The sequence below is a fragment of the Lasiodiplodia theobromae genome (genome assembly GCF_012971845.1).
Source record: "Lasiodiplodia theobromae strain AM2As chromosome Unknown scaffold_10, whole genome shotgun sequence".
Classification (NCBI taxonomy): domain Eukaryota; kingdom Fungi; phylum Ascomycota; class Dothideomycetes; order Botryosphaeriales; family Botryosphaeriaceae; genus Lasiodiplodia; species Lasiodiplodia theobromae.
In genome coordinates this window covers 920,903-947,840 of record NW_023336300.1, presented here as the reverse complement: position 1 = coordinate 947,840, position 26,938 = coordinate 920,903, and the positions used below count along the sequence as shown (strand labels likewise).

At 55.5% G+C, this 26,938-nt stretch overlaps 11 protein-coding genes across 11 annotated transcripts; 6 read left to right on the top strand and 5 right to left on the bottom strand.

Moving 5' to 3' along the window:
- Nucleotides 1-1,931: 1,931 nt before the first annotated feature.
- Nucleotides 1,932-2,895, top strand: LTHEOB_4069 (Ferritin ribonucleotide reductase-like protein; the record flags this gene model as incomplete). Its single annotated transcript, XM_035513062.1, has 2 exons — nucleotides 1,932-2,292; nucleotides 2,360-2,895. 2 exons carry the CDS (start codon nucleotides 1,932-1,934, stop codon nucleotides 2,893-2,895), a joined length of 897 nt encoding a protein of 298 aa, XP_035375462.1.
- A 242-nt stretch (nucleotides 2,896-3,137) lies between these two features.
- On the bottom strand, nucleotides 3,138-4,313 carry LTHEOB_4068 (uncharacterized protein; the record flags this gene model as incomplete). The annotated part of the gene is made up of 1 exon (XM_035513061.1): nucleotides 3,138-4,313. One exon carries the CDS (start codon nucleotides 4,311-4,313, stop codon nucleotides 3,138-3,140), a length of 1,176 nt encoding a protein of 391 aa, XP_035375461.1.
- Nucleotides 4,314-5,726: 1,413 nt separating this feature from the next.
- Nucleotides 5,727-7,190, top strand: LTHEOB_4067 (L-asparaginase precursor protein; the record flags this gene model as incomplete). The annotated part of the gene is made up of 1 exon (XM_035513060.1): nucleotides 5,727-7,190. One exon carries the CDS (start codon nucleotides 5,727-5,729, stop codon nucleotides 7,188-7,190), a length of 1,464 nt encoding a protein of 487 aa, XP_035375460.1.
- A 2,735-nt stretch (nucleotides 7,191-9,925) lies between these two features.
- Nucleotides 9,926-10,126, top strand: LTHEOB_4066 (uncharacterized protein; the record flags this gene model as incomplete). Its single annotated transcript, XM_035513059.1, has 1 exon — nucleotides 9,926-10,126. The coding sequence occupies one exon, from the start codon at nucleotides 9,926-9,928 to the stop codon at nucleotides 10,124-10,126; it is 201 nt and encodes a 66-aa protein (XP_035375459.1).
- Nucleotides 10,127-11,270: 1,144 nt separating this feature from the next.
- Nucleotides 11,271-12,624, bottom strand: LTHEOB_4065 (Polysaccharide export protein; the record flags this gene model as incomplete). The annotated part of the gene is made up of 2 exons (XM_035513058.1): nucleotides 11,271-11,963; nucleotides 12,040-12,624. The coding sequence occupies 2 exons, from the start codon at nucleotides 12,622-12,624 to the stop codon at nucleotides 11,271-11,273; spliced, it is 1,278 nt and encodes a 425-aa protein (XP_035375458.1).
- A 570-nt stretch (nucleotides 12,625-13,194) lies between these two features.
- LTHEOB_4064 (NmrA-like family protein) lies at nucleotides 13,195-13,984 on the top strand (the record flags this gene model as incomplete). The annotated part of the gene is made up of 2 exons (XM_035513057.1): nucleotides 13,195-13,239; nucleotides 13,298-13,984. The coding sequence occupies 2 exons, from the start codon at nucleotides 13,195-13,197 to the stop codon at nucleotides 13,982-13,984; spliced, it is 732 nt and encodes a 243-aa protein (XP_035375457.1).
- A 435-nt stretch (nucleotides 13,985-14,419) lies between these two features.
- Nucleotides 14,420-15,840, bottom strand: LTHEOB_4063 (NADH:flavin oxidoreductase NADH oxidase; the record flags this gene model as incomplete). Its single annotated transcript, XM_035513056.1, has 3 exons — nucleotides 14,420-15,202; nucleotides 15,268-15,702; nucleotides 15,769-15,840. The coding sequence occupies 3 exons, from the start codon at nucleotides 15,838-15,840 to the stop codon at nucleotides 14,420-14,422; spliced, it is 1,290 nt and encodes a 429-aa protein (XP_035375456.1).
- Nucleotides 15,841-16,561: 721 nt separating this feature from the next.
- LTHEOB_4062 (Cytochrome P450) lies at nucleotides 16,562-18,236 on the bottom strand (the record flags this gene model as incomplete). Its single annotated transcript, XM_035513055.1, has 2 exons — nucleotides 16,562-17,983; nucleotides 18,033-18,236. The coding sequence occupies 2 exons, from the start codon at nucleotides 18,234-18,236 to the stop codon at nucleotides 16,562-16,564; spliced, it is 1,626 nt and encodes a 541-aa protein (XP_035375455.1).
- Nucleotides 18,237-21,253: 3,017 nt separating this feature from the next.
- LTHEOB_4061 (uncharacterized protein) lies at nucleotides 21,254-22,897 on the top strand (the record flags this gene model as incomplete). Its single annotated transcript, XM_035513054.1, has 1 exon — nucleotides 21,254-22,897. The coding sequence occupies one exon, from the start codon at nucleotides 21,254-21,256 to the stop codon at nucleotides 22,895-22,897; it is 1,644 nt and encodes a 547-aa protein (XP_035375454.1).
- Nucleotides 22,898-23,984: 1,087 nt separating this feature from the next.
- LTHEOB_4060 (uncharacterized protein) lies at nucleotides 23,985-25,791 on the top strand (the record flags this gene model as incomplete). The annotated part of the gene is made up of 2 exons (XM_035513053.1): nucleotides 23,985-24,043; nucleotides 24,096-25,791. The coding sequence occupies 2 exons, from the start codon at nucleotides 23,985-23,987 to the stop codon at nucleotides 25,789-25,791; spliced, it is 1,755 nt and encodes a 584-aa protein (XP_035375453.1).
- Nucleotides 25,792-25,926: 135 nt separating this feature from the next.
- Nucleotides 25,927-26,407, bottom strand: LTHEOB_4059 (Dimeric alpha-beta barrel; the record flags this gene model as incomplete). The annotated part of the gene is made up of 2 exons (XM_035513051.1): nucleotides 25,927-26,175; nucleotides 26,231-26,407. 2 exons carry the CDS (start codon nucleotides 26,405-26,407, stop codon nucleotides 25,927-25,929), a joined length of 426 nt encoding a protein of 141 aa, XP_035375452.1.
- Nucleotides 26,408-26,938: the final 531 nt, after the last annotated feature.

Sequence of the window (26,938 nt, the reverse complement as noted above, 5' to 3'; positions counted from 1 at the left end):
CTTCTATGTATGAGCGTGGGAGGCCAAAGCTCCTTACGTTCAGCTGCCTCTCCATTTATCGCGTCTTACAACACGAGCGATAATCTTCTTGAGACTCCGGCACTTTGCTGTTAAACGCCTATACGAATCGGATTTTGTCGGAGTCTCATTGAAGCAAAGTTTCAATGTCATTTTCAAGCTCTCACGGTTTGATTAAGTCCTGCATTGCATCAAAAAGCTCATTTACTTCGGAACACCGACCTCTCGGACAGACCCTTGAACAATGGGCACATTGAAGATCTTCCACTCGCATTCCGCGGGGCCTTGCATCTTGTTCTCTTGTATTTACATTATCGCAGACTGGCACCATATACCTCCGCATTACAATCAACCCGTTTCGTTGTTATTTGTTTCCAGCATTACTTCACCCATCACAATGCAAAAGCCGCCAACCCAAAGGCAGCAGCAACAGCACCAGAGAGCCCGGCATTGTTCGCCATGGCCGCACCGGTAAAGGAAGCGGGAGTCATTGATGGAGAGGATCCAGCACCGTCATGCGACATTGTCACCGTCGTTCCGTTCGTCTTAACAATAGACAACGTAGGGCAAGGCGTGCTCTGCGAAGGCATCGCCATCGGGGTGCGAGTGACGATATCGTTGGTAGAGGCTGCGCTTGACGGGCAAGGAGAGATGGTGATGGTTGCGCTTGCGCTGTGACTGGGCGAAGGTCAGTATGTGCCAAATACATGCTTGAACAACTTGATTCCTGCTGCTTCTCATTTGTCCTTGGTATGGTTTCACTTACGTAGCAAATGCTGGCGCAATAGCAGCGGCAACGACAACGGCAAGGAACGACTTCATCTTGGTAGAGTTGTTGATATGTCCGACGAGCTTTTGTAAAAAGATTGGCGATACAAAGACGCGACTTCAATAAATGATTGACAGAAAAGAGGCAATCACAGACGTGGGTCTGAATGCGGATTCGGCTTCTTATTCACAGTTCAACGCTCACACCATGTAGTCAAAGTGATCGGCACATTGAAGGCGGATACCCCACGATCTGGCGGTAAACATTTTCGAGAATTAAGGGGCACATGCTGGCAGTAGCGTACAGCACGGAAGGCACTCTTCCGTGCGGAGATTTCCTGCGGAGCGTCAACGCCGCTCCCATTGTGCGCAACTATGACGATATTCTTGCCCAGATCTCTACTCTCAGGGGCTCAAGACACGCCGAATGGTATTTAGCGCAGATTTTGAGCGGGGACAGCCTCTAAACACTTGGCGTGCCCGGATGTCCACGTTCCGTTTCAACTCCCTCGAACCAGATGCAGTATAGCGGGACGCTACTCAAAGTACTAAACACCAAACAGGACGATCCGCCCTAAGCTTGTTGCTTAAGCTTACTCGTAAGCACTCCATCGAGCAACTTTTGCTGCGCCACTTACGAGAATCACTTACTACTTTGGTTTGTAGGCGCGGAAAGACTGCTTTCCGGACGCCAGGCAATTTACCAATCTTGCTGCTACAACATCCCGCGGAAGTACACCATCAGCATCTCATTGGCCAATTCAGGATTCGAGTCTCATTCTTGGTTCCTCGATCGGGCACTAATGCTACCCCGCATCTGGCAAATTGCACATTGTCTTCTGGAATGTACGCCGCCGCTATCCAGCTCCACACGGCAGTGGGTCACTGTAATCACCTAGATGGACAAGGGGCGGAGAAGGGTACCGCTCCACTCAGAGGGACTGCTTCCGTATTCGGAACCACACTTCTCCGCGCTGATCAATTGACCGCCTTGTTGATGGCTTCGCCCTTGTTGTGTTAATACGGCACTGATATAAAGAGACTTCTGAGGTATCCACCATTCTATCAGTCGCCAATCATCCAACTCTCCGGTCTTCACCTCTTCACAATTACTTAATATTTCATCCTTTACCCTTACTTAAAAAATGAAGTACACCACCGCTGTTGCTGCCCTTGCGGGTCTCTCTGTGGCCGCTCCCACCCAGAAGCGCCAATCCGCACCGACTGATGCCGACATTCTCCAATATGCCCTCACGCTCGAGCATCTTGAGAATGCTTTCTACAAGGAAGGCCTCTCAAACTACACCGAGGCCGACTTCGCTGCCGCCGGCTACGACTCCACCTTCTACAACAACATCAAGACGGTTGGCTCTGACGAGTCCTCCCACGTCGACTTCCTGACCAAGGGTCTGACGGCCGCCGGCGCCACCCCCGTCAAGCCCTGCACCTACGCCTTCGGCGCAACGGATGTCAAGACCTTCCTCGCCACCGCCGCCATCCTCGAAGGTGCGTTCCTATCCGCCCTGCTCCCCATTCTCCTTCACACACACATAACCACTAACCATCCTCGTAGGCGTCGGTGTCTCCGCCTACCTCGGCGCGGCCGCGGACATCATGTCGAAGACGTACCTCACGGCAGCTGGCTCGATCCTGACGGTCGAAGCGCGGCACGCGTCGTACATCCGCGGCGAGATCAAGCAGTCACCTTTCCCGCAGCCCTTCGACGACCCGCTCTCGCTCAACGAGGTCTACACCCTCGCCGCGCAGTTCATCACGTCGTGCCCGTCCGACAACGCGCCGCTGCCCGTCAAGGCGTTCCCGACGCTCGTCGCGAGCTCCGAGGACGAGTGGGTCAAGACCGGCAGCACCGTCATGCTGAGCACGCCCGGCTACGAGGTCCAGGCCGCCGATGGCGTGCAGATCTACGGCGCCTTCATTACGGTGACGGGCCCGGTCGTCGCTGAGGCGACGAGGGTCGAGGGCGGCTTCACTGTTGTTGTGCCTGAGGGTGTGAATGGTCAGAGCTATGTTGTTCTGACGGGTTGCAAGGATGCTGTTACGGATGACACGGTTGCGGCGGGCCCGGCTATTGTTGAGATTAGCAACTAAGGTGTTTGGGCTGCTGGCTTTGATTTCCCCATAGATCTAAAACACGGGAACTTAGGTGAAGATCTAGGAAGACATGTACTACGTTAATGTCATTAATATTACGCTATGAGATAAATCAGGTTCAAAAATCTGTATTGATACTACATTGAAAAGAATCATGTCGTTATGCGTAAATTGGAAGAACGAGCCCATCGGGTCCGATCTTAAACTACCCGTCAGTGAGCACACATTCCACCACTGTCTTATGCCTCATAAGCCGCGATAGCCTCCTCAAACGTCTCATCAACCGCCTTCTTCTGCTTCTTGGAACACTCTTCCCTGGCCGGCACCAGCCTGATGATCTCAAACGCCAACTGATCAACCACATCCTCCAACGCCTGCAGCACCTTCGCAATCGTCATCCCGACAGGATTGACATGGCGTCCTCGCAGTAGCCGCCCATGCCCGAGCTCATCCGCGCTTTCCTGTGCCATAGCAGCGAGCTGGTCCACGGCGGCGCTCTCGACGGGGATATCGTGAACCAGCCTCGCGCGTCCGATCAAAGTGTTCAGCAGCGCCCGATGTATCGTGACGAACGACAGAAGCGCGCCGACCACGGCGTCTCCTGCGGCTTCGTCCTCGTCATCATCGTCGAGGATTTCAATGACGCTGCGGCTGGGCTTGAATGGCGGCAGCACCGCGATGTCCGGTAGCAGGGCTGTGAGCGTCGTGCCGACGTCACGCAGCCCACCGAGGAGCCGGAGGACGGCTGTGATGGGTTCTTGGCGGCGGACTAGGTTCGTGCCAGCGCCAGGGTTGCGTGCTTGTTTGATGGTGGAAGGGGTGCTGGAGAAAGTGGTGGACGATGTGGTGGAAGCGGAGGAGGTGGTTGTGTTGTCCGCGACGGCGCCGACCTGCTCCGCCCACCACTGCAGACTCTGCAGGATCAACGTGGCATTGTTAATTCCGTCGACGACATCTTTCACGGGGCCCTTGGCGGCGGAGTAGTCGATTTCGTCTGTGAGCGGACAGATGGCTGCAAGAGCGGCTGCAGTGGGGCTTAGAAAGAGGTCGGTAGCGGTGAATTGGGATAGATCGGTGAAGGTGGTAGTTGGGAAGTATCCAAAGTCTTTCGGCGCGCATGAGCCCGGAAGCGGTTGTACGATGAGAATCGCAGTCTCATCGTACTCGGTGTCGACGAAGGTTCGGGTGGCCTTTGACGCCTGAGGGGGCACGAAGACTGTCGTCGTGCCTGGGTGGAAGGTGCTATTGGCCTCCGGGATCAGAACGTAGCCAGGAAGAGTGCCGCAGGGAGGAATGGTGGTTGTGTATGTGGCGCCCCCGGCGGGAACGTTGATGGTAAGGGTCTGATATGGCTTTTTGAATGCGAGCCCATGAGCTGAAGCGAGGAGTGACAAAGTAACAAGAGTGCACTTCATGATTGCAGCTGCTTGATTCTCTTGAAAATCTCTTATGACCGAAAGATGGGTTGAAAGAAGCACCAGCCAAGTGATATCCATACTTTTATATGACGTCGCAGCAGATAATGTGCCACATCAAATATCTCGATACTAGATTTCCTTTTCCCCGCATGGACATGCTCACAACGCTCGATGGAGCAAAAGGAGACATGATATCATCTACGATGCAAGGTCGGCATTCCTCGGAGCGGAAAAAGTGAAGCGTCGCTGTGGAAGTGACTTTCCGCCCTTGTGTATCACCACACAGTTTGGACCATCCGGGGAGCACAACGCCATCACCCTTGGGCAACTGGCACCATTTACTGAATTAGTGACTGTAAATGCAGGAACGGAATATTCTGATCCGCTGAACACCCTCTGCATAGGAAAAGGCTAAGGTCGCCTGATATGGCACAGTCCTCCTTGATCATATTCTTACGCAAATAGCTCATCTTTAGGTACGTCACAGCGGATACAGAAGTATAATACTATCTCCCTGCGACGAACCATGGGAGCCTGTTTGGGCGCTTATACCCACACAACCACGAGCAAATGAGGCGCTTTCCAACGACGACAACAGTGGACTTTGCTGGATAGCGATTGGAGCTGATGGATTTTTGCCGGACTCAAGCTCAACACGAAGCTCTGGGGTGATGATCAAGATGCACTACCAGGGACTTTAAAGATTCTGCAGCATTATGACGTGCTGTGGACGGGATGTCAGGAGAATTTTTTCTACCGTTGTGCAGTTTTTTGGCTTGAAAAACATCATTAGAAGCACCTTGACCTTAAAAATCTCTTTCTAATTCTAGCTTGATGCTCATTTCTGTCGGGTACCACTCTTGCACGATCCAGACCTGCAGGAATATCTTGCTCTTTTATTTTTGACATGTATGACTTTTTTTTTCTTTCTTGAGAGACGTGTCTTATGCGAACGTCGACAATGCGAATTATACTCACCGTTTGCAACATAATATCTCAATATTTGAGCTGATTGGTTGATTAGACTTTAGCTCTCCGTGTGACGGTGCTTTCGCGCAGAAGTCCATTCGGAATGACTCCGCGGGCGGAGATGTGCGCGACGCTATAAATCCTTGAACGCAAACCATCTTGTGACGACCTACCAACCCCTGATTCCTACCTGTATATCTGTGGCTTTCCATTGATCGGTGAAGAACAGCAGCGTTTGTGCGTTTCCTGGAGTACCTGCAAGAGCTTGGGATAGACGGTCTCATTTCCCCCACTTTACAACGTCGAGCGCTTGCATCCTGTCATCGCATCATCAGATCCCAAAACTCTGCACGCCTTACCTTCTATCCCAACTCTTCGTCTCCAACAGAGAACGAGAAGTGGTAAAAAAACAAAAGCAATCCTCGGCAAGCCTCAACAACCATGACCTCCTCCAAGCCCACCCCCACCATCACCCCGCGCATCATCATCCACGGCGGCGCGGGCAACATCTCGCGCGCCAACGTGCCCGCCGACTCATACGCGGCATACCGCGCCTCTCTGCACCGCATCCTCACGCTCGCGCGGGCGGAGCTGGCCAACAACCCGGCGGCAACGGCGCTCGACGTGGCCGTGTACGCGGTGTCGCTGTTCGAGGACGACCCGCTGTTCAACGCCGGGCGCGGGGCCGTCTTCACGCGGGCGGGCACGAACGAGCTGGAGGCGTCGGTCATGGTGTCGCGCGGCCACCACAAGCGCGGGGCGGGCGTCATGCTGCTGCGGCACGTCAAGAACCCGATCAAGCTGGCGCGCGAGATCCTGGTGCGCGGTGATGACGCCGAGGGCAACGGCGGCGGCGCGCAGGCGCACGTGCAGCTGGCTGGCGGCTACGTCGAGGAGCTGGCGAAGGGGTGGGGGCTGGAGATGGTGGAGCCGGACTACTTCTTCACGCAGAAGAGGTGGGATGAGCATGTCAAGGGATTGGAGCGTGGGAAGGGCGCGGTGGTGAGCGAGGATACGGAGGCCCTGGCTGGTGGTGATTATGAGGAGGAGGAGGGAAAGAAGAGCAGCAGCAACCCCAACGACCCGTCCTGGGACGGCAAGGAATACCTCCCGCAAGGCACCGTCGGCGCCGTCGTGCTCGACCGCTTCGGCACCATCTGCGCCGCTACCTCCACCGGCGGCCTGACCAACAAGCTCCCCGGCCGCATCGGCGACACGCCCACCCTCGGCGCCGGATACTGGGCTGAGGAGTGGATCGAAGAGGACTCCTCCTCGTCCTCCTCCGCCGCCGCCGGCGGAATGTCCTACCACCCCGCCATCTCCTCCTCCGCCGCACGCTCCCCCATCGACAAGCTCTCCCGCGGCGACATCCCCGGCCTCCTCTCCGACTGCCTCGGCCCTCTATCCAGCTCGAGCACGATGTCCTCCTCTTCCTCTCCCTCTCCCGGCCAAGCAACGCCTTCTTCCTCCACAGACGAGAAACCTCACCCCCGCCGCCTCCGCCACGCCGTCGGCATGTCCGGCACCGGCAACGGCGACTCCTTCCTGCGCGTCTGCGCCGCCCGCACCGCCGCTGCCATCCCGCGCTTCTCCTCTTCGGCCGACAGCAAAAAGTACCTGCGAGACGGCCTGGCGTGGGTGGCGGGTCCCGGAGGGGAGCTGCAGCGGAGCGCGGGCGACAGGTGGGAGAACAGTGGAGAAGGGCAGGGCGGCATCATCGGGATCGAGTTGGTCACGACGGATGCGGAGGCCGCGGGCGCCGAGGCGGGCGCGGAGAGCGCGGTGCAGAGGAGTTGGGTCGGGTATGATTTGAACTGCGGCGGTATGTTCAGGGCGTGGGTGGATGGGGAAGGGAGGGAGAGGGTGGCCGTGTTTGCGGATGAGGATGGGTCGGAGGGGTGGTGATGTGCTTTGGTATTTGGAAGATTTTTTTTAGAGAGACCTATATTTGGGTATAGGGTGAGAAGAGAGATACGAGAGACCAGACATTTACTACATTTTTGTTTCAATAGATGCTGATATTTATTGTTTCAATATCTCGCAATTCACCGAGATTAGACAATGATGGACTCCATTGGTGAGAGCGATCGACAGGGGTGGTCTATCCAGGTGGAAGAATGTAAGGCTACAACCATACTGTCCGCGGAAAAGCACACAAAGTACATTCAGTGTCTATGGCTATTCACTGAATTAATGAAGCCGTGCAGTGATTGGGCCACTCGGCGGCTGGGTGGTTGCTATATAAACGCTCTTGTTGCATTAGATCGCCGAAGCGCATGGACAATCGCCTATACGCAGCACGTGTCTCAAGGACGAATGGCCAACTCCGACAATGACATTAACCGCGTGCCAGAACGTGTTGTTAATACTGGTTTGATAGAGTAAAACCATGCTTCTTCCCCAATGTTCACCGACCACATCTTGAAATTGCTGCAACTTGCAACAGCCGCAGCTTCAACATCTCAAATTCAATCAACTTTCTTGGTCTCGCGCGTGTGTTTGTTTTTCCCTTTTTACGAAAGACTGTGAGGAGATACAAAAAACAAAACCTGATGGGGAGCATCATCAAGAAGTTTGCATCATGCTATGCAGACTTTGATAATGCTGCAAATATGCGTCAATGTTTACATTTTATGGAAAGGAACGCTACATTTGGCTTTCTTACTTTGAAATCAGAGGACCAGGACCATGAACAAGCAAAACCCCAAAGCAGTGACGATAAGTTCAGAGGAGGTAACTATATTACAGTAAATTGATTGGGCTGAATTTGTTGGAGAGCGCGGCAAGGTAGTGTTAAATAGGCTGTTACCATGATGCCGCGCTTGTGCAGGTGCATGAGCGTTCCAACTAAACCTGGTACAGGAATGTCATTGGTGGACGTTGACGGTCATCGGCACGATCGGCTGACTTGTGAAGCGGGGTTTATCTATCTCTAGTTGCGACTTTAGCTGTAAGCTGTCTGCATGTCACTACGACTGGGTCGGTTAGAAAAAATTATTTTTACTGTGAAGCGTAGAGCATAAATGGTGTGACTTCGAGATACAATGCTTCCTGCTCCCGCTGCGCCGCATCAATATATTTGGGCTAGAAGCGTTATCTTGGGCGCTTTTCCCCTACAGAATAGGCTTTCGGCAGGGTTATTTAGGCCAGAAGACCCTGTCAGATCACCGCAGCCCGGCACTGCGCGCGCCAACATGCGCATCGCGGTGACCAGGACAATTGCGGGCCGAAGCGGATGTCCAAGAGGCGGCCCCTTGCTCGAGTGTCAGTTTTTTCTGATCAGCAGCAAGATGTGGGGAGGATCGGATCTCAGTATCGTGGGGTCAATGCAAGGAGAGACGCCAGCGGCGCGCCGGCTGCTGCCCGGGCCGCCGCCGTTGGTGCCGCTAGTGACACAACGGCTTTTTTCTTCAATTTCAACCCCGACCAAAAACAGCCGGAAACTTCAAAGGGTTGCGTGCGCGTCTGGAGGGTGTCTTACGCACTCTTCTCAGGGTTCTCGATCAACACCGGCAATTATTGCCTCCCTTGTCCGTGACATCCAGATCGACAACTCTGCTTCCTGGTTGGCACCCAATCTTGCCATAATTTCCATCGCGTCCGCTTGTTCGTTTTGCCGACCCTTTACTCATTCCAAGCCTCGTACGAGTCATCTCCCTTCACCACCTAGATTCCCGGAGTCAGCATGCCCCTTGCTCCTCGTATGATGGAGACACAGGCCCCTAAGAAAGCCGCACCGGTCAACTCCTCCCATCGGCCGGCTTGAGGAACTCTCCACAACGCCCAACGAGCCCCCTTTACGCATGAAAGATCGCCAAGCCACACGGTTCTCCGAGCCGGCGTCAACTCCGAGGAGAAAGAGAGGCGGTGGGTAGTCGTCTGGCAGCAACGACAGCCCGCACGGCCCTGACGATCCCCACGAAAGTGGAGTTTGCCGTCTTCCCTCGTGGCATAATCCGGGTCAGCGTTCACTCATCATGGAATGAAGCGGACCCTTCCATCTTTTCCCCGACGCACAGGCGTGCCGGATCATGGCTCATTTCGGGGCTTTCTGGCCGGATATTTGTCGCTGGTCCTGATAAGGTTCTGCGCCCACGCCGCAGGAGAGGACGTTCATTTGCTCCGTTGCGTCGAAATGACTCGCGGCGCGCGCGGAAGAGCCGTTGAGCACGATTGCCGACCCGGATGTGGCCCTCCCTGGCCATTTTAGCCCGCCGTTTACCCAGCCCAGTTAAGGCGTGCTGTGCTCGTGGAGCACCGTGGGCGCGGGCGGGCGACGCGGCAAGAGTCAAGCCGCAAACGCAATCAGTGAAGAGATCAAAAACCAAACGGCTGCCGCCCCAATACGACCGCCTCCGCCGTCGGCAAAAAGAAAGAAAGAGTGAACCGCCTTCCGTTTCCCCACAAAACACCCTCTCAAGATACGCCCGTTACCCACGCTCTTGACCGGAATCCCTCGTGACGACATATACCCTCTTTGCTTTTTCTGGCCGTTCTTTTGCTGCAACACGACAAAAAGGTGAGAAAAAAAGACGCATCCCAACATGCACGGCCCTTTTCTCTTCTCCCCCTTACTGACGCGGGAAGGCAGGCGAACAAACCAAGAAGAAGAAAAGGAAAATCATTCCCAAGTTCAAATCATGGGCGTAGCCATCATCGCAGGCGTCGTCGTGGCCGTCATCGCCGTCGCGCTGTGCGCGGCCGGCTTCTGGTTCTACCGGGCGTACAACATGGAGAAGGCGAAGAAGACGGCCATGGCGGGCAAATGGTCGGGCGCGTACAGCACCGGTAACTCGACAGCGTCGGGTGCAAGTCGTCCTCCAGCAGCGCCGCCCGTATAATAAAAAAGGAAACGCGGGAGAAGGAGGCGGAAGGAGCCGCGGGGTGTTTTACAAACTTCGAACGACTTTTCTTGGGAGGAAGGCGCAAAATTCGAGAGACGCGGGCGCCATTGATGTGGCGGTTGTTGTTGTTTCTGTGGGGTTTGGGGTTGCTTTTATATGATTTCCGGCTATCTGCGGAGACGAACGGTCATTAGGGACACTCACTAACTCCGGTGAGCGGGGGGGAACTTTGATACTACTACTAATTTTGGGGGAGGGCATTCACTTTACTGATCAGACCTCTGACGACTCTTACCGAGGCAAATGTTATACCCATCCATTGCGCTGCCTTCATGACTTCCCTTCACCCTGTTTCGCTCGATTCTTACTACTTCGGGAAAGGCCCTGTGGGTATCTGGCGTGTCCTCCGACCAGCCAAGATGATCTGATGTCGAGAGGCCAGCTTTTTATGATATATTTAAAGCTTAAGCGTAGCTGTTAGTAGTTACGAATTATCATGTAGTCCTTTCTTCAGTAACATATCTGGTGTGGAATTTTCGCCCAACGAGCCTTTGGTAGAGACCCACCGAACCCGGGAACGAGGCCAGATGAGTGGACAATGATCTGAAACCTAAATCAAGCACGAGGCAAGGTATGCGGTGCAACGAGAGGTCGATTCGCTCCGGCAATGCATCACGGCTGGGAGGTTCAAGCGCTTGGCCGGACGCCTTGTGCACTCCACTGCGCGCATATCCCTCCCATGTTGATCTCAACGGCCTCTGTGCGTTTGTTTCAGCCTCCCGCTGCTGATAAGTAACTCAGTATGTCGTCAAGTTTAAACTTTGAGCCAATTCCATACCTTCGGCGTTGTTGCGGTGTATCTCTGCGGTATCACGTTGTGATCCCATGGATGTAAGATCGCCCGTATGGAACATAACTCACAGAGACAAGACTACCGCAGCAAGGCCACCCTAGTTGCATAAAAATGTGCCATTTTCTATAGGCACTCGTGTATCTTCCGGGGCCGGACTAGCAGCTCTGTACACAAGGAATAAGAAGAAGCAGTGCGGTGCAGGGGAATAATCCAGCTCATCAGCACCGAAACCAGCATCCTGATCTCTGGTTCGGTACCGTTCAATCAAAAATCAATGTGTCCGAGCCCTCAGACGTGGGCCCACCCGTCCATCCTCAAGACCTGCATCTCATCTACCGCACAAAACGCACCAGGCTCGCTTCTCTTAAAATCCTTCTCCCACATCCCAATCCTTGTCCCGACCACCAACTCCTCTCTATCCACGCCCCACGCCAGCATCCTCATCGCCCTACTCTCCCACATGCCGTAAAAGATATCCCAGGCCGACAACCACAGCCGACCATCACCGGGGTTCACCGCTGCATATGCCTCGGGGTTGTATCCGACACGCACGCCGGGGTTGATATAAACGCCGCGACCATCGGCATACGGGTTATCCGCATGTATGAGGCAGCACTCGCTGGCTTCGAGGTGCTGGGCCGCTAACCTGTCCTCCAGCGCGCGGAATTCGAGGCGGCGTAGCTTCGTGTAAAAAGGGGCGGCATCCATGACCATGACGCCGTTCCAGCAGCTGGAAACGGGCACAGCGCCGTCGCTGACAATGCCATTGTTGTCGCTCTTATGGTCGTGGCCGCGGTGCGTCAGCGCGTGGCGCGACGCCGGGGAGCGAAAGTACGGGAAGCGCGTCGACAGCGGCGCGTGCCCGTCGAGGTCGCGGGTCGCGAAGGTGTCATAGAAGGCGGGCGCGTAGCGGAAGTCGAGCGCGCACGCGGCGGCGTAGTGGCCGCCGTTGGTGCGGAGGAGGGCGAGGATGTCGCGGGCCTGGCGGTGGCATCCCAATGGGAGATTAGCTGGGCGCCCCCCTCGAAATTGAATGCGGGGACGAGGGAAAACGTACGGTGTACACGACATCGTTGAGGAAGAGGACGCGGTCGAAGCGCTCGCCTTTGCTCTCGAGCTCCTCCAGCGGCTTCAGCGTGCGGTTGCGCAGTCGCGCGAGGTAAGGGATGCGCCGCTTCTCCTTCGCGCCAGCCGGCGTCCAGATCCAGCCTTCGCCCTTCTTGTCGCCGTCGAGTTCCTGCCCACGGGTTGTTTCGTCCAGCACGATAGACGTGCGGACACCGGCATGTTCCAGCGCGGCGTCCAGGTCGCGCAGGGCGCCCTTGGTGTCGTCGAGGCTGTTGCTCTCGTAGATGCTCACGTAGACGTTGGACGGGCCGAGCGCCTCGACCAGCGAGAGCAGGGCGTCATTCCAATACCCGCGCAGCAGTTGCTCGTCATGGAGGTGTATGCTCGATATGAATATCTTTTCCCCCTTTTCGAAGGTCTCGGCCTCGTGCTCGGCGGTCTGGTCGACGGCCTGCAGGGCGCGGCGAACGGAGAGTACTTCAACGATGGAATAGAATAGCAATAGTACGGGGAACAGGTCGAAGATTAGCGTCCGTGGGAGGCGCGAGATGCGTGTATAGCGGCGTGGGAGCATCGTGTTGTGGTGAGGAGGCGTGGGAACCCATCGCCGCGGTGGTTTGGGAAGTCGTATCCATCGCCGTGTGGTCTTTCTCGTTGACGCGGCCACCAGCGCGCAAGCTCTGGGCCTGAGCTCCGCCGCATGCAGGGACCAGCGCAGCTAGACCGCTGCAAGTGAGACGGTAGGAGCCTGAGAGGATCCGGCAGGAACCCGCGGGCAGCGGATAGTCAGCAAAAACCACGTCTATGAAAAGTCCTGTATGCGAGGGAGCAGAGACATGCGGCTCAAAGTCCGCGCTAAAGCCGGGCGGGACCCTCTTGCGGAGGAATTGCGCCATTGACCATCCAAAGCGGCAATGACTTCCAACCCTAATCTTTCTCCGCCATAATTCGTCCGCGCCCGCGATCTGCTATCCGGTCGTCTGTCGTCACCGCTGGCTGCCTTGACGTCGGCAAGCTTTTAATCGCCTCCAGCAGCCGTCAAAACAATTCGAACCTCCTCGAGTTCAAACCTGAGAAAATCAATCGGCCTAGTCAGCCACCCAATCGCCGTCACCCCAAATCCTGATTACCTCTCACCACCACCATGGCCAACGTCACCACCTTCCTCGCCGGAAGCACCGGCCTCGTCGTACATCCTCCGCAAAACCTCTTCTGACCGTCACCACCACTAACCGCGATCCCCACAGGGCTCCAACATCCTCAACACCCTCCTCGCGCACCCCTCCATCGCCCACACCTCGGCCTTCACCAGGCGCGCCCTCTCGCAGACCTCGCCCAAGCTCTCCACGCTCCCCGCCGACCCCAGCACCGCGCAACAAGAGCCGTCCAAGCTCTGGCCCACGCTCTTCCCGAACCCGGCGCCGCAGCCGTCCGTCTACTTCTCGGCGCTCGGCACGACGCGCGCGCAGGCGGGCAGCGTCGACGGGCAGCGGCTGATCGACCACGACCTGAACCTGGCGCTGGCGCAAGCCGCGAAAGCCGCCGGCGTCAAGACGTACGTGCTGATCTCGACGGGCGCCGCCAACAGCGCGTCGTCGTTTGCGTACCTGAAGATGAAGGGCGAGCTGGAGGACGCCGTCAAGGCCCTCGGCTTCGACCACACGGTCATCCTGCGCCCCGGCGTCATCCTCGGCAACCGCCAGGACAGCCGCCCCGCCGAGTTCGCCGTCAGGAAGGTCGCCGGGTTGGTCGGTATGTTCGGGAGCGGGTTCAAGGACTTTTGGGCGCAGGAGGCTGAGGTGATTGCGAAGGCGGCGGTGGCGGCGGGGTTGCAGTGCGTGGAGGGGAAGAGGGAGAAGGGCGTGTGGGAGGTGCAGCAGAAGGATATCGTTAGGTTGGGCCGGACGGAGTGGAGTGTGGGGGAGCAGAAGTGAGTGGCGTGAGGAATGTGATGAGTGGGAAATGTGTTCAGATAAGAACATGTGTGTGTATATACCCTGTCTTATTTTTTCCGGTAATCGATGACTATTTTGAGCCAAAGTGGATCGTCCTGAAGTAAGCAGCGGCTCCAAGCGAGATAGTTTGCCAGGGTCATATCAGCGACATCGCCATCGGTTGATCATGGCGTAGCATTGATAAGAGGGAAGTCACACTCGCTGCTTGTTCTTTTTTGCACCATTGTCATCAAAAGAAGTTTGTCATTGATGCTACCAGTGCTGCATCAAAAGCATCTACGAAGACAGTTGTCTCTGGCCTGACTCTGCCACATGGCACCACCGGTGGTTTTGATCTTGAATCGAAACCGTGGTTGATGTCTACCAGTCCCCGTATTTGCACAATCAAACTCTTTCCCTTATTCTTTCAAGCACTTACTTTGCACCGCCCGTCTTGGGATCGTGCGTCGTACGCTTTCCCCTCCCGTGGAAGCCCCAACGAATCTGGTTCGGAGTATTGATCTCGACGTCCAAGTCCTCCGCCCACGTCCAAACCAAGAATGGATTCTTCAGGAAGCCGCGCCCCACGATCGCCAGATCAAGACCACCCTCCTCAAGCAGATCATTGGCCAGGTGTGCATCAGCAATGGCGCCGACGGTACCAACGAGCAGCCGGTCGCCGACCTTGGCCTTGACCTTCTTCGCGGCGGGCGACTGGTACGCCGGGCCGCCAATGATCTTCTGCTGCGGGTGAGTACCACCGGAGGAAATGTCGATCAAGTCGACGCCGCGATCAGCAACGATGTCGGCCAAGCGCACCGTGTCGTCGACGGTCCAGCTGTTCTCCGGGCCGAACCCTTCGACCTGCTCGAGCCAGTCGGTCGAGCTGACGCGCAGGAAGAGCGGCATAGTGTCTGGGATGTTAGCACGAATCAGGTCGACGATCTCCAGCGTCAGCCGGATGCGGTTCTCGAAGGAGCCGCCGTACTCGTCGGTGCGCTTGTTGCTGACAGGCGACAGGAATCCGTGGAGCAGGTAGCCGTGCGCGTTGTGGATCTCAATGGCATCGAAGCCGGCGGTGAGAGCGCGCTTGACGGCCGCCAGCCAGGCGTCCTTAAGGTTCTGGATGTCCTCCTTCGTCATCTCTTTGGGCGACGCATGCCGCTCGTTGTAGGGGATGGCAGACGGCGCGTAGACGTTGGTGGGCCATCCATGCAACTACAATCCTCTGCATCAGCTCCAACGCGCAATCTTTAATGCATAGCAGTCAGCCATCAACGCACCTCCTCCGTCGCGATATCACCACTGCTCAACCACGGCGCCACCGTGCTCGCTTTCCTTCCCGCATGCCCCAGTTGAACACCGATGTGCTGGCCCTGCGAGTGCACGAACTCGACGATGCGCCGCATCGGCTCGATCTGGCTGTCCTGCCACAAGCCGGCGTCTTCAGGCGTGATGCGCCCCTCGGGAACCACCGACGTCGCCTCGCAGAAGGCCATGCCGGGCCCGCGCTTGATGATGCCGCCCAGGTGCGCGAAGTGCCAGTCCGACATGTGCCCGTCTGCCGCGCTGTACTGGCATAGCGGTGACAGCATGATGCGGTTCTGCAGTGTCAGTCCCCGGATCTGCAGCGGCTTGAAGAGCTTCGGGATGGGCTTGCCATCGCGGGCGAGTGCTGTGCCGGCGGGTGGGGACTGCAGGGGCGTGTAGTAGGAGACCTGTGCGCAGGAATGTGTAAGCCATTGTGCGGGTAATGAGCGTGGGGTGGTAATTGATACACATACTCCCGGAGCAGCCTTGTTTACGAGGCCCGGATACACGTGAATTGGTCCTGAAATGCAGTGGTGCGAAGACATGGTGGAAGCGTCGATTTTGCTGGATGAACTAGAATAAGTTCGAATTGAAGGCAATGGACAGTGGCAGGCTTTATAAACACGTCCTTCCGGAGGTTCAGATCGCCAATGGCTTCGAAGTGCTGCACATGGTGCTGATAAATCGACTGAGAACGTCCCTTCCCGGTTGTCGGAATGGCGCCAGGCGAGGAGGGGCACAGCACATGTCCCGCACTAGAGCCTCCGCGGGGCACCTCGCAGCCCTGGCACCAATCCGATAATCGCTGGGAACCAGGGATAGCCTCGAACGCCGGGAACTGATTAATAGGGCGGCGAAAGTGGTGAGAGCTGCTTTTATTGACTTGCACAACATCACCTGTTCCGTCGTACCGCAAACGATAATTCTTGAACAACACTCGTTTGGAACCCCATCTCGACATCTATTGACAGATATAAGCCATCTGATATTATGCTGTCGCATTCGTAATATATCATGCAACTTGAAAAGTCGTCTTTAATCAATTGACTGGAGAAGCTCTTTGATCGAGGTACAGATAGCACAAAGTAAACTGAGGCATATACTCGCGGATTGGCATCTGCAAGGTGCAAATCTTCTGCAAAGCTTAGATGATCTAGTTGCATTGTGGCGCCGTTACTCCTTGACATTATTCCTACAAATCATCTGCCCGCCAAGGATTTGTGAGCATTGTAAGCCCTGACAAAGCAAGAGTTCGTTCACTTACGTCTACCAACCATCGACAACCTTTAGTTTCACGGGCAGCCCGCCCTTTGGTCTAGCAGTAATGCCACTTTGCAGTTCCAGCTCCGCATCAGGGTTGGCCAGCTCCATCTCAAACTTGCCAATCCACACTGCCACCAAGCACGCGAACTCCGCTTTTGCAAAGGCCTGACCGATGCAGCTTCTCGGCCCATGCAGGAAGGTCAGGAAGCTGTAATTGCTGTCCGCACCTCCGGTGTTGGCACGGCCGGTGCCCAGCCAGCGATCAGGGTTGAATTCCATCGCATCCTCTCCCCAAAGCTCTTTGCTCGTGTTCGTTGCCCACGGCGACAGCACGATTGTCGTGCCTTTAGGGATGAATTTGCCGAGAATGGTTGTGTCTCTGTCCGAGATACGGAGTGTCATTGGGACGGGGGCGTAGAAACGAAGAACTTCGTTGCACACGGCGTTCAGGTACGGCAGCCGATCGATATCCGTAGAAGTGATCTGTTTCCCGGATTCTGGGGAAGGCAAGTTCGCGCGGATTTCCTCACGAAGGCGCTTCTGCACATCGGGGTGCTTGGCGAGAAGGTAAGCTACCCACGTGAGTGAGGTCGCCGTTGTTTCGTGGCCGGCGGCGAGGAAAGTCATCATCTGGTTGACCAGATCCTCGTCACTGAAGCCTCCAGACTCAAGAGCAACAGAGACAATGTCGACTTCGGTGCGTTCGTTCTTTTCCAAGTGTTTCCGCTTGCTTTGGATGATTTCCCGGGATATCCGTTTGATGGTCTCGGCCGCTTCATCAACCTCCATGTTCCTCTTGATAGGTAGCTTCCGCAGAACCCAGAATGGGATAATGAGGCCGAGAAGTTGCAGGAAGCGCGCGACAGCATTTGGCGAGAAAATCCTCCTGTAGGTAGCATTGAGTTCGCTGTTGGGGTCGGCAACCGCTCCGAAGTCCTTGCCCATGCCTGCAACGCCGATGATATCCAAGGTCGCTCTCGAAGCCCAGTTGGCAATATCGACGACGGAAGACGGCTTCTCTGCCAAAGGCGCGGGCTGCTGAATCGCAGCAATCATGGCTTGAGCAGCCTCTTGAGCCTTGGTCCAGAAAACAGGGTACAGATCTTTGACGTGACGGAAATGGAAGGCAGGCATAAGCAGCTTTCTCTGCCTCTTGTGCTCATCACCCTCGGCGAGGAGGATGCCAATGCCGAGAATCCTTCCAATACCGTCACGAATAGTTCCGGGCTTGATGAATTCGTAGTTCTTGTGAACCAGTACTTCTGCAAGGCCTTTAGGCGATGTCACAAGCACTCGCTCGGAGTTGAAAGCGAAGCGATAGTAGATGAGTCCTTCATTGGGGACGGTCTGGGACCATTCTCGGGCAGGTTCTCCGGTGTTTTCTTTCCGGATCTTGTTGAAATGCCCCATCAACCAATGGCCGCCCTTGCAGGATTTTAGTACTAGTGGACGATGAAGTGGGGTGATAATTCACCTTCGGCTGAGGCAGATGCCTCAGGGGGCTGAGGAAATGCGGATAGATGACCGCAGACCATGTAAACCAAAGCAACATCTGTATCCAGAACAAAGCCAGGGGCCTAAGAAAATTGGAGTTCGTGATGCTGTAGGCTGGAGCGTAGCGGGCCAGCACCATGCTCTCGGCCACAGAGGCCAAGGCCAGTGATGAGGTGGGCGCCATGCTGAGTGGCGGCGGGAAGGTTCAGCAGGAGAGACAAAGGGTTCGCACGACAAGTGGGGCTGTTCGCGCGGAGACGAGGTGTTGAGTTGACCTGGCTCAGGCTGAGGCACGCAGCGATATATATGGAGTTTCAGAAAGCATGCAAGCGAGCATGTGGCCGGTCGTTGTCGACGTAAGGCTGGGGCTTGGTGAAGCGCCGCGGGCGTCAGTCTCGCAACGCTTGCCGCAGCAGGAAAAGGCGCACAGACGATGCGAGAGAGCCGTTCGGTGGGCCTTTAAACACTGGGTCGATCTATGATGCGGTTGCATCGGGTCGACGGGCGGCAACGAACAGAAGGCAGCAGCGCGAAGCCCGGCGCGGGAACGGCGACTTCAATTGCGCCGCTTCCGAGGGTGGCGGAATCCTGCGAGCGTGTCGGGCCACCTGTTCTTCCACCGTGCCATGCCATCGCGACGACCGCTCGGGGCGCAGCATTATTGATGGCGGTCCCAGGAGCCTGATTTCGAGGCCGTGTCTTTTAAACGGCAATCAGCGCGAGTGGTCCACAGCGTTGCACCACCCAAAATTCGGTGAAAGCTTCTGACTCAGCAACGCCATCCAAAAAAGGCATGCAGTGCGAGAAAGACAGACGCAGGCTCGCGCACGTTACAGGCGCTTCATTCGCACAACTCCCTTAGCATTGCAGCAAAGGACGGTCAATTGAATGGCCTATCTGGATATAAATGCACAACACGTATTAACGACGACTCCGGACGCGAGCCGGCAACGACTTCTGCTGGAGACTGCGCCTTCCCGCAATGTCTGGGGGATTTCCAAACGTGACCACGGCCTACGGCTTTCCGCTGGCTCCCTTTTCTTTCTTTATTTCTCGCTTTTTTCCAGGCTCAGTAAGATATGCTGAAACCAGTGTTCAGCTGCAGGCCTGCTTCGCGTGCTCCTCAGCACGCCGTTCTCTCACATCACTAACCTCATTCTTTGCGCGACGGGAAATTTAGACAATCCGTACATTTCAGGAAATGGAGACCAATGCCGAAACTGATGCCTTGATTTTGGAATAGAAATTGTGTCTGGATCGCTGACTCTATGCATGATGAACAGCGCAATACCGTGCAAGTACTTGCTCCCAATCTGCAGCACGCACCGTCTTTTCTCTCCAACATGCGGCACGCCTCGACCTCCGCTATCGGGATCTAGTATTGAGCACGTGTTATGGTACGGCACATGAGACAGCACCTCGAGGAAGACGAATGGTGGTCTTGCGCTCAAGTGACAATGGCCAAAGACGTATCAAGAAGAGCAAATGTCCATGTGGAAGGAAAGTTCCCAAATCGGCCAGTAGAAGCGCGCGCCTTCGCTCGTCATCGGTCAACGTGATGCAGGCAAAGCTGAGCAGCGTACGAAAACAGCTGGCATTTGGTTGGTCAAGGAGCATCACGCTCTGAACGATCCTTTGTTGTCATGACGATTGTCAAGTCTCCCGAAGCGCGTCTGTTGACATGCACACAGCCATAGAACTTAACTATCTGCTTCGCATCTTCAACAGCTCTCCTCTTTTACCCAAAACACGCCCTACACTGGCCGACCGGAACGACGTTGTCATCTTGCAAACCCGGCAGTTGATCTTCTCACGCCTTGCGCGTCCCTCGAGTAAACATCCTTCACGATGAGGTGCTCAGGCCCGTTCACCCCAGTCTATGTCCATACAGCAAAATGCAGTTCGTGCGACCGGCGCAACCGCAATACTTTGCAGAAGTGCGTGGAATGCGGCGAACAGTTTTGCAACACTTGTTTTGCTAGGCTAGGATCGAGACGTTTCCATGGTCCGCCGGATATTTCGGTCTTTCCCTCTACAACGCAGGGCATCAACAATATGCCGCCAGTCATGTCGGCTTCTGTACAAGCCTCGATGTCCACCCAGCAGAGCCCACCCGTGCGCAACATTTCTACACCCTCTCGTGGACGCGGCCCCACCCATCGTACGCTCCCCTCGCGCCCTTCATCATCGACCACACTTGAAAGCCCGACCACACTTGAAAGCCCCGCCACACCTCATGTTGGAAGTACTGCCACTTCGCCAGTGGTGGTCGACGATTCTCCCTCATATCGCGCGCACAGCAGGGCCATGGAAGCTGCGTCAGCATCAAGCTCACGCGCCCTCGACGAGTCTGTATTGACTCCCCGCCGAAGCGCAAGGACTCGCCCGCATGTCCCAAGCTACAACGAGATCGATAGTCCTGGTATTTTGTTTGCTTCTTCCGTCGCCCTTCGAGCAATTGAGAATGCAGTTACTGACAAAGGTCTATTAGAGCCTGTCCAAGCCAGACCTAACATTATCCGCCCGGATGCCGCCGCCAGCTCCTCACTCATGAGTGACGAACCGTCCCCTCTCAACACAAAGTACACTTTTGTCACGCCTTCTCCGAAACCCGCGCCAGAGATGTCGGTTCTTCACGCCTCACGCAGTTCGCTGCCCGATTCTCCTACCAACACAGTCCTCATCCAAGGATCTAAGCGCCGTCTGCTTAAAAGAATTCCTCCTCCGAAGGGTCTCAGCGCAGCCGATTGCAAGCAAGACCTGGCTTCTATGACGCCTTCCGAAGAGGAGAGAATGAGGATTGAAGCTGTGAGGTCTTCTGGCACACTCGGGACAGGAATCCCTACGGCTTTCTCTATATATGCGAATCGACTCTCACGTCGACCTTCTAGCTTTCCCACCCTTGAAGAGTGCCTGTCCCAGAAGCAGGCTTCGCTAGCGGATCCACGCACGCCTGTCTCAAGCCTGGCTAACACTCGGTCTATGGAAAGAATGATTACTTCATCTTCCCACGCCCCTACCACTGCTACTTCTCGCGTTGAAAGAGTTCAGCAGCAACCACATACTCCAGTCATTGTTCCCGACGATTCTGACGGCGAGGACGAAGATATTCGCCCGCCGAACTACGCCAGGCTTTTGGGACACCAACCACCTCGAGTCACTCCAGGAGCAAATTCGAACGTAACGCCCGGCCTACAAGCAATGAGGACGACGCCTCTCCTATCGGTCGCTTCGGAGCGCCTCGCGGAGCAGAGCCCCACCGGTAACAAATACTTGGATGTCCTTATGGCTGCATACCCAATCGAGCAGGAGCCTTCGTCCATCACTCATAACAGTCCAACGATCGGGAGCGTTGAGGCTGCCAATCTAGGAAGGGACAGTGCGACGCCTATTGCGGTCGACCCTAATCTACAGGAAGGAGCTGATCCATATACTGGCTCAATCGATTCCGCGATCGGCGACAAATCAAGTCCTATCAACAGCATGCCTAGAGACATCAGAAACAAAGTTGAGGGTATTGTCGACGAGGAGGGAAAGGAGACTGCAGAGCCTCCCGAGGGAATTCGAGATGCATCCCAAGACGACGGTGAGACCGGTCCCGCGGAGATCAAGTATACAGTGGCTAACGCTCTACTAGTTTACAGCAGCGATCGCTTGGGCCGTCTCAGGCCTAGAGGTTCACTTCCTACCCCCAAATATACTAGCCTCTCTCGACGTCCACCGACATCAACCACCTCGCGTCCGCCTCGTACGCCCAAAACGCCCAAAACGCCTCTTGAGGAAGATGGAAACAAACCGGTTGGTAGGCAGACACGCGAGTTCGACAAGTACCTGGAGTCTATCCCGCTTCGGAAGGACTTTTACGTCAAGAAGGAAGATGATCCCAAACCACTCTCCAACAAGGCTGTCCAGCTTCCGGCGTCCGAGCCGTTGTTGAATAATGACTCCCGCGGCAGATCGCAAAGCGTCCTTCCCGGCAAGTCTCAGGATGACGAAATGAACAATGGCAAGAATAGAATCAAGATGGAAGAGACTCCGGAAAGCCGCGTCAGGTATGAAGTCTACGGACGTCCGGTTCAACCACCTCCCATCGGTCCTACCGAGCTCTACCGCCGGAGAAAGAACGACGGTTCCCAGATGCATTCGAATCCCACTCGTGCTGCTGCTTTCGGATCGACCACCAACACTCCACCAGCTTCCTCAGGTCCAGCGGCTGCCGGCTTCAGAGCGCAAGGAGAGAGCGCTTCTAGCTATATCCGCACACGGCCTTTTTCCGGACGTGATGATGAAGATAGTCAGTCTAGGCGCAACGTTAACCGCCTTGCCGAATCTCTTCTATCAAATGACGACGTATTTCAGAACAATGCCGCTAGAGCTGGCGCCATGCCGCCACCCTTGTACCCTCCTCGCCGGAGCAATCGCGGTAGGGGCAATAGTGACAATGTCCAGACTCAACCCAAGCGTCGCCGGCTTAACCCGGAGAACGATGATCAACCGCCCTCGACCAACACGACGTCTTACCGCCCCCACGGCAGCCGAGGCACGTCCACGTCGAGGCAGTCTCGCAACAACAGCACTTCTCAAGGGCCCCCAGTAACCACGTTCCCCTCTCTTCAGGTTTCCAACCCCCTCGCCGCAGCCGCCTTCGTTGATTCCGCCGTCGCTCCCGCCAATTCCCGCCCCCCTCAGCAGGAACAGCAGCCGCACCAGCAGCACCAGCAGTACCAACAGGAACAGCAGCAGCTCGAGCAGCACCAGCAGCCCCGGCAGTTCCGGTTCCAGCCGTCCCAGGATCCGCAGAACCAGTCCCCGTACCAGCAGCAGCAGCAGAAGGAGCAAAAGTAACAGCAGAATTAGCAGCCAGAAAGTACACGGGCTCATGTCGAAGAGTGGTGGTAAGGTGTGGCCATGCAGACACAAGGCTGTAAAGCTGGTGCAATGAGGATTTCAAAGAGTACAAGAGGTTTTCCCATGGGTTCAAGTTTGAGTGCAGGAATTTGGTGCAGGAATAATGGGGCCAGAGAGATGGCTTTTCGGGGTTTCTTCCTTTGGATTCTTGCTTTTGGGCATTCTTGGACTTGTTAGACTCCGGAGACGGATGCGGCGGGCTATTCTTTCTTTCTCTTTTTTTGTTTGTAATAGTGATGTTCTGAGTCGGGTGGATGGTGTTACTCAGTTGTGGCCTTTCGAGTCCACTAGGCTGTCATTACTCTTAAGCATGATTTAAGGCATTACACAGGGGTTCTACACTAAAAGTGAAGTCCTAACTCAAAAAGCCAAGAAATGGGCAAAACGTCTGCTGTGTCTGCCCGTGCGGATCGGAGATCCAAAGCAGAAGGATGCTCAGGCTGGCTAAGCGATTGGTGGTGTTGGTCAGCCGCAGCGCCACGCTCGGAACGACGTTGCGCGCGCATCCTACAAGACAGCGCAACGACGCCAACCGCCAGAATTTGCGCACCTCGACGAAATGCCATCAAAGAGAGCAAGGGGAAGCTATGCGAAGCTTATTTGTTTGCACTGCCGATCGAGGAAGATCAAGTGCAATCTTCCGGATGAAGCCACCATTCAGCCTTCCAACACGCCGCAGCCACCCGGCAAAAAATGCGAGCGCTGTCGGCAAAGGGCACTTGATTGCATTGTGGACCACACTACTCTCGGACGTCCCGCGTATAAGCGCTCGAGAGTAGAGGTCATTCTCACTGCCGATGGTCTTGATGACTTTCCCCATCCTACGGGTGAAGCTTCCTCAGCAGATGTGGAAAGGTTCCTCTTGTCGACCCCGCCGCAGGGTGATGTTCCAGGCTGCCAGACGCAGAAACCAAGCAACTCTGAAATGGTCGATGCTCTGTCAAACCAATATAGACACCTCAAGTCTCTAGTGTCGCGGGACAAAGGATTCGCCAACATTCTCCCGGGATACTCACCAACACCAATGCGAAAACCAATCTTCGAACTTGTCAACCCAGCGCTTTCGGGGCTATTAGACAGACAGTGAGTGTGCTCCATGCTCAGATACTATCTAATGGCCTACTGACGGTACTAGTCTCATCTGGCATAGACTGTACTACCCTTATATCCCAGAAATCCCACTTCTTCGAAACCGCTGCGCATCGGCAGGCCATGTTGACATCAAGCCAAGCCTTCTATTATTGGCTGTTCTGTGCTCAATAGCGCTGGATGTCCCGGCTCAGCGCCTAGCTTCATACAGACATCTGCAGCCAGCGTTGAAGAATGCCATATTCCACTACGGCCAGGAAATTCTCTTCGACGTTCCCACGGACGCAGACGCACTTCTCTCCTTAGAGCTTATTGCAGAATATCAACCGCTGGCACTGGTTTCGTCTCGAAATGCGGCCCCTCTTGCGATCAAAGGAACCCTTTACATTTCACTGGCAAGGCGCATCGCCCTCCAGTTGAACTTGGATACAGCAGCTTCGTCTCTGAGGGAGCTTGTGGATACCCGAAACAATACCAACCTCGAGCAGATGTTGATGAACACGCTCCAGTGGTGCAATATATCGATGCTGGAGGCCGACCAAGAGACTTCTTTCCGACCGCCTCCGCACTCAATCTACCCAAGTCCGTCCATCGAATTCGCCTTGGAAACACTCAAGCTCGCCCTCGACTGCGGGTACATGCCAAGCAAGGCATACTTCCTCTTCCACCGGCTAAGCTCAGGCGCCCAACTGATGCAGCAAAACACAGCGGCCGCCAAAAACTGGAAGCGCATCGACAAACTCGCCGACATCATCATCGACCACGAAGCGCGCTGCGCCGAGGAGAGAGAAGAAGTCGCCACGGCCCTGCAGACCCTCTTCTCCTCCTCCTCCTCCGACCAAAACAACAGCAGCAGTCACGCCCATCAGCAACAAACCTTCGCCATCTCGCAGCTCTGCGAGACGGAGATCCACGCGCGCCACACCGACATCGTCGGCAGCTGCATGTTCTACGCCATCATGTCCAGCGCGCAGCAACAACAGCAAAACGACTCGCTCGACCCGGCCGAGGCGCTCCGCATCGGCGACCACATCATCACGCGCCTGCGCGAGTACGGCTCGGCGGACCCGAACAGGCCGCCCGCCACGCTCTTCCTTGAGAAGTTCGGCAAGTGGCGCATGGAGGAGCTCGAGCGCACGCTGACCAACTTCATCACCTCGTGCGCGCCCGAGAGCCGGCTGGATGGCGTGCCCTTCGTCGGCCCCGCGCGCCGCACGGCGGCTGAGATCTTGTTTCGTTGTAAGAACGTGGTTGAGAATAATGCGGTCAGGCTGAAGGGGTGGGGCGGGCTGCATGATCGGGTGGATACGCAGTTGGTGTTGTTGCTGGAGTGCGCGAGGAGGCTGGAGGGGATGGAGGCCGGGGCGGAGGAGGGAGAGAGGGCGGTGGCGAGGGGGAGTTTGTGCGCGGCTAGTGCGAGGTTGATTAGGAGCTTGCATCGGATTGTGAGCGGGTGGCGGCGGGGTTTGGTTGAGGGCCAGAGGCAGAAGATGGCGAAGCCGACGCCTGCTGCTCCAACGGAGACGCCTTCGTCAGCGTTCAACGCGGCAGTAAAGGTGGGAGACGAGGGAAACGATGCTGGTGTTAGTGGTGATGGCGGTGCTCGTGAGGCCGAGGCAATTGTGGGGTTTGACGATTTGCTGGACGGAGATCTGTTTGCGGATTGGAGCAATTGGCCGCAGATGGAAGATGTTGATTTTACTACGGTGTTTAGCGATGAATTCAGTTGGGGGTTTGTGTGACATAAGTCAACTGCCTTTACAGGAATGACAGGTCTGTAGCTCCTCTTTGGTTGTTCGGGGCTATCCTCGATTCAGCCTGACTGCATCACTTTGTGAAAAGGCAGTGTTGAAAGACAACATCTTCCGATTATCCACTCAGACAACAACTCCATCCCGGACCCTCACTTCCTCCCAACCGACGATAACCTCGGTCTTGCTCTCATCCAGGAACTTGGGCTGGTCGGGATGAATGTTGGCAATGTAGTCAGGGTCTTTTGTAGCGCGGGCAAGATCATCCAGACTGCGAACCCAAAGCTCGACGGAGCCATCGTGCTCGTGGATCTTCCAGCCGGCGTTCTGTGCCATTGGAGCAAGCTTGTCGCGATACTCCTTTGGTGTGTGGTACTGATATAGTCAGGCAAACATGCGTCATGTATTGTTCCAGAATATGTATACTTACGATAGCATACTTCAAAACTCCATTTCTGGCGAGCCAGGGTGCTGCCATCTTAGCGTGAATCTTGGTCCAGTAGTCGTAGTATTCTTCTTCGGTCATATTCGGGTTTCTGTAATGGAGAATTTGCACCTTGATGACTTTCTCTGTCGTCTCACCGGTCTGATGAGGTTGCGAGGCCATGATTCTCGTGAGATTGAAGAGCAGGCTCTGGAGCGGTGCTGACTTTGAGCCGAGTGTGTGTATTGCTCATCGCTTGTCGAGAGGTCATCATCCTTTATGGTTAACAGTCCTCCGGAGTTAAGGCACGGAGGTTGCGGGCATAATTAAGACTTGCAACTGCTCTGCTTATGAAGCGCAAGTGGGGTTCTGAGGCTGCTTTGAAGTATTAGAGGAATTAAATGGATATAGAGGGTATCAACCAAGCGGCTGTGGTTGCGCTTGGCTCAATTGGTAGCTCACTATGGGCTTGACAAGCAATTCTTGTCTTACCCGAATGGGGCTAGTGTGGCTGAAAATAGTAGTTTAGCTGTCACTTTAATGAATGGCCAGAGACTTGATTCTGGGAGTGAGGGTCAGGGAACAGTGAGCTATGAATTCTTGGCCCCTGGTAAGTGTGTGTGTATTGCCTAAAGGGAAGCTCTTGTGTGACGCACCGTTGGGGACGCAGTGAAACCCAGCCGGTTCCTGGATCGTCGAGACTAGCTGCAAGGA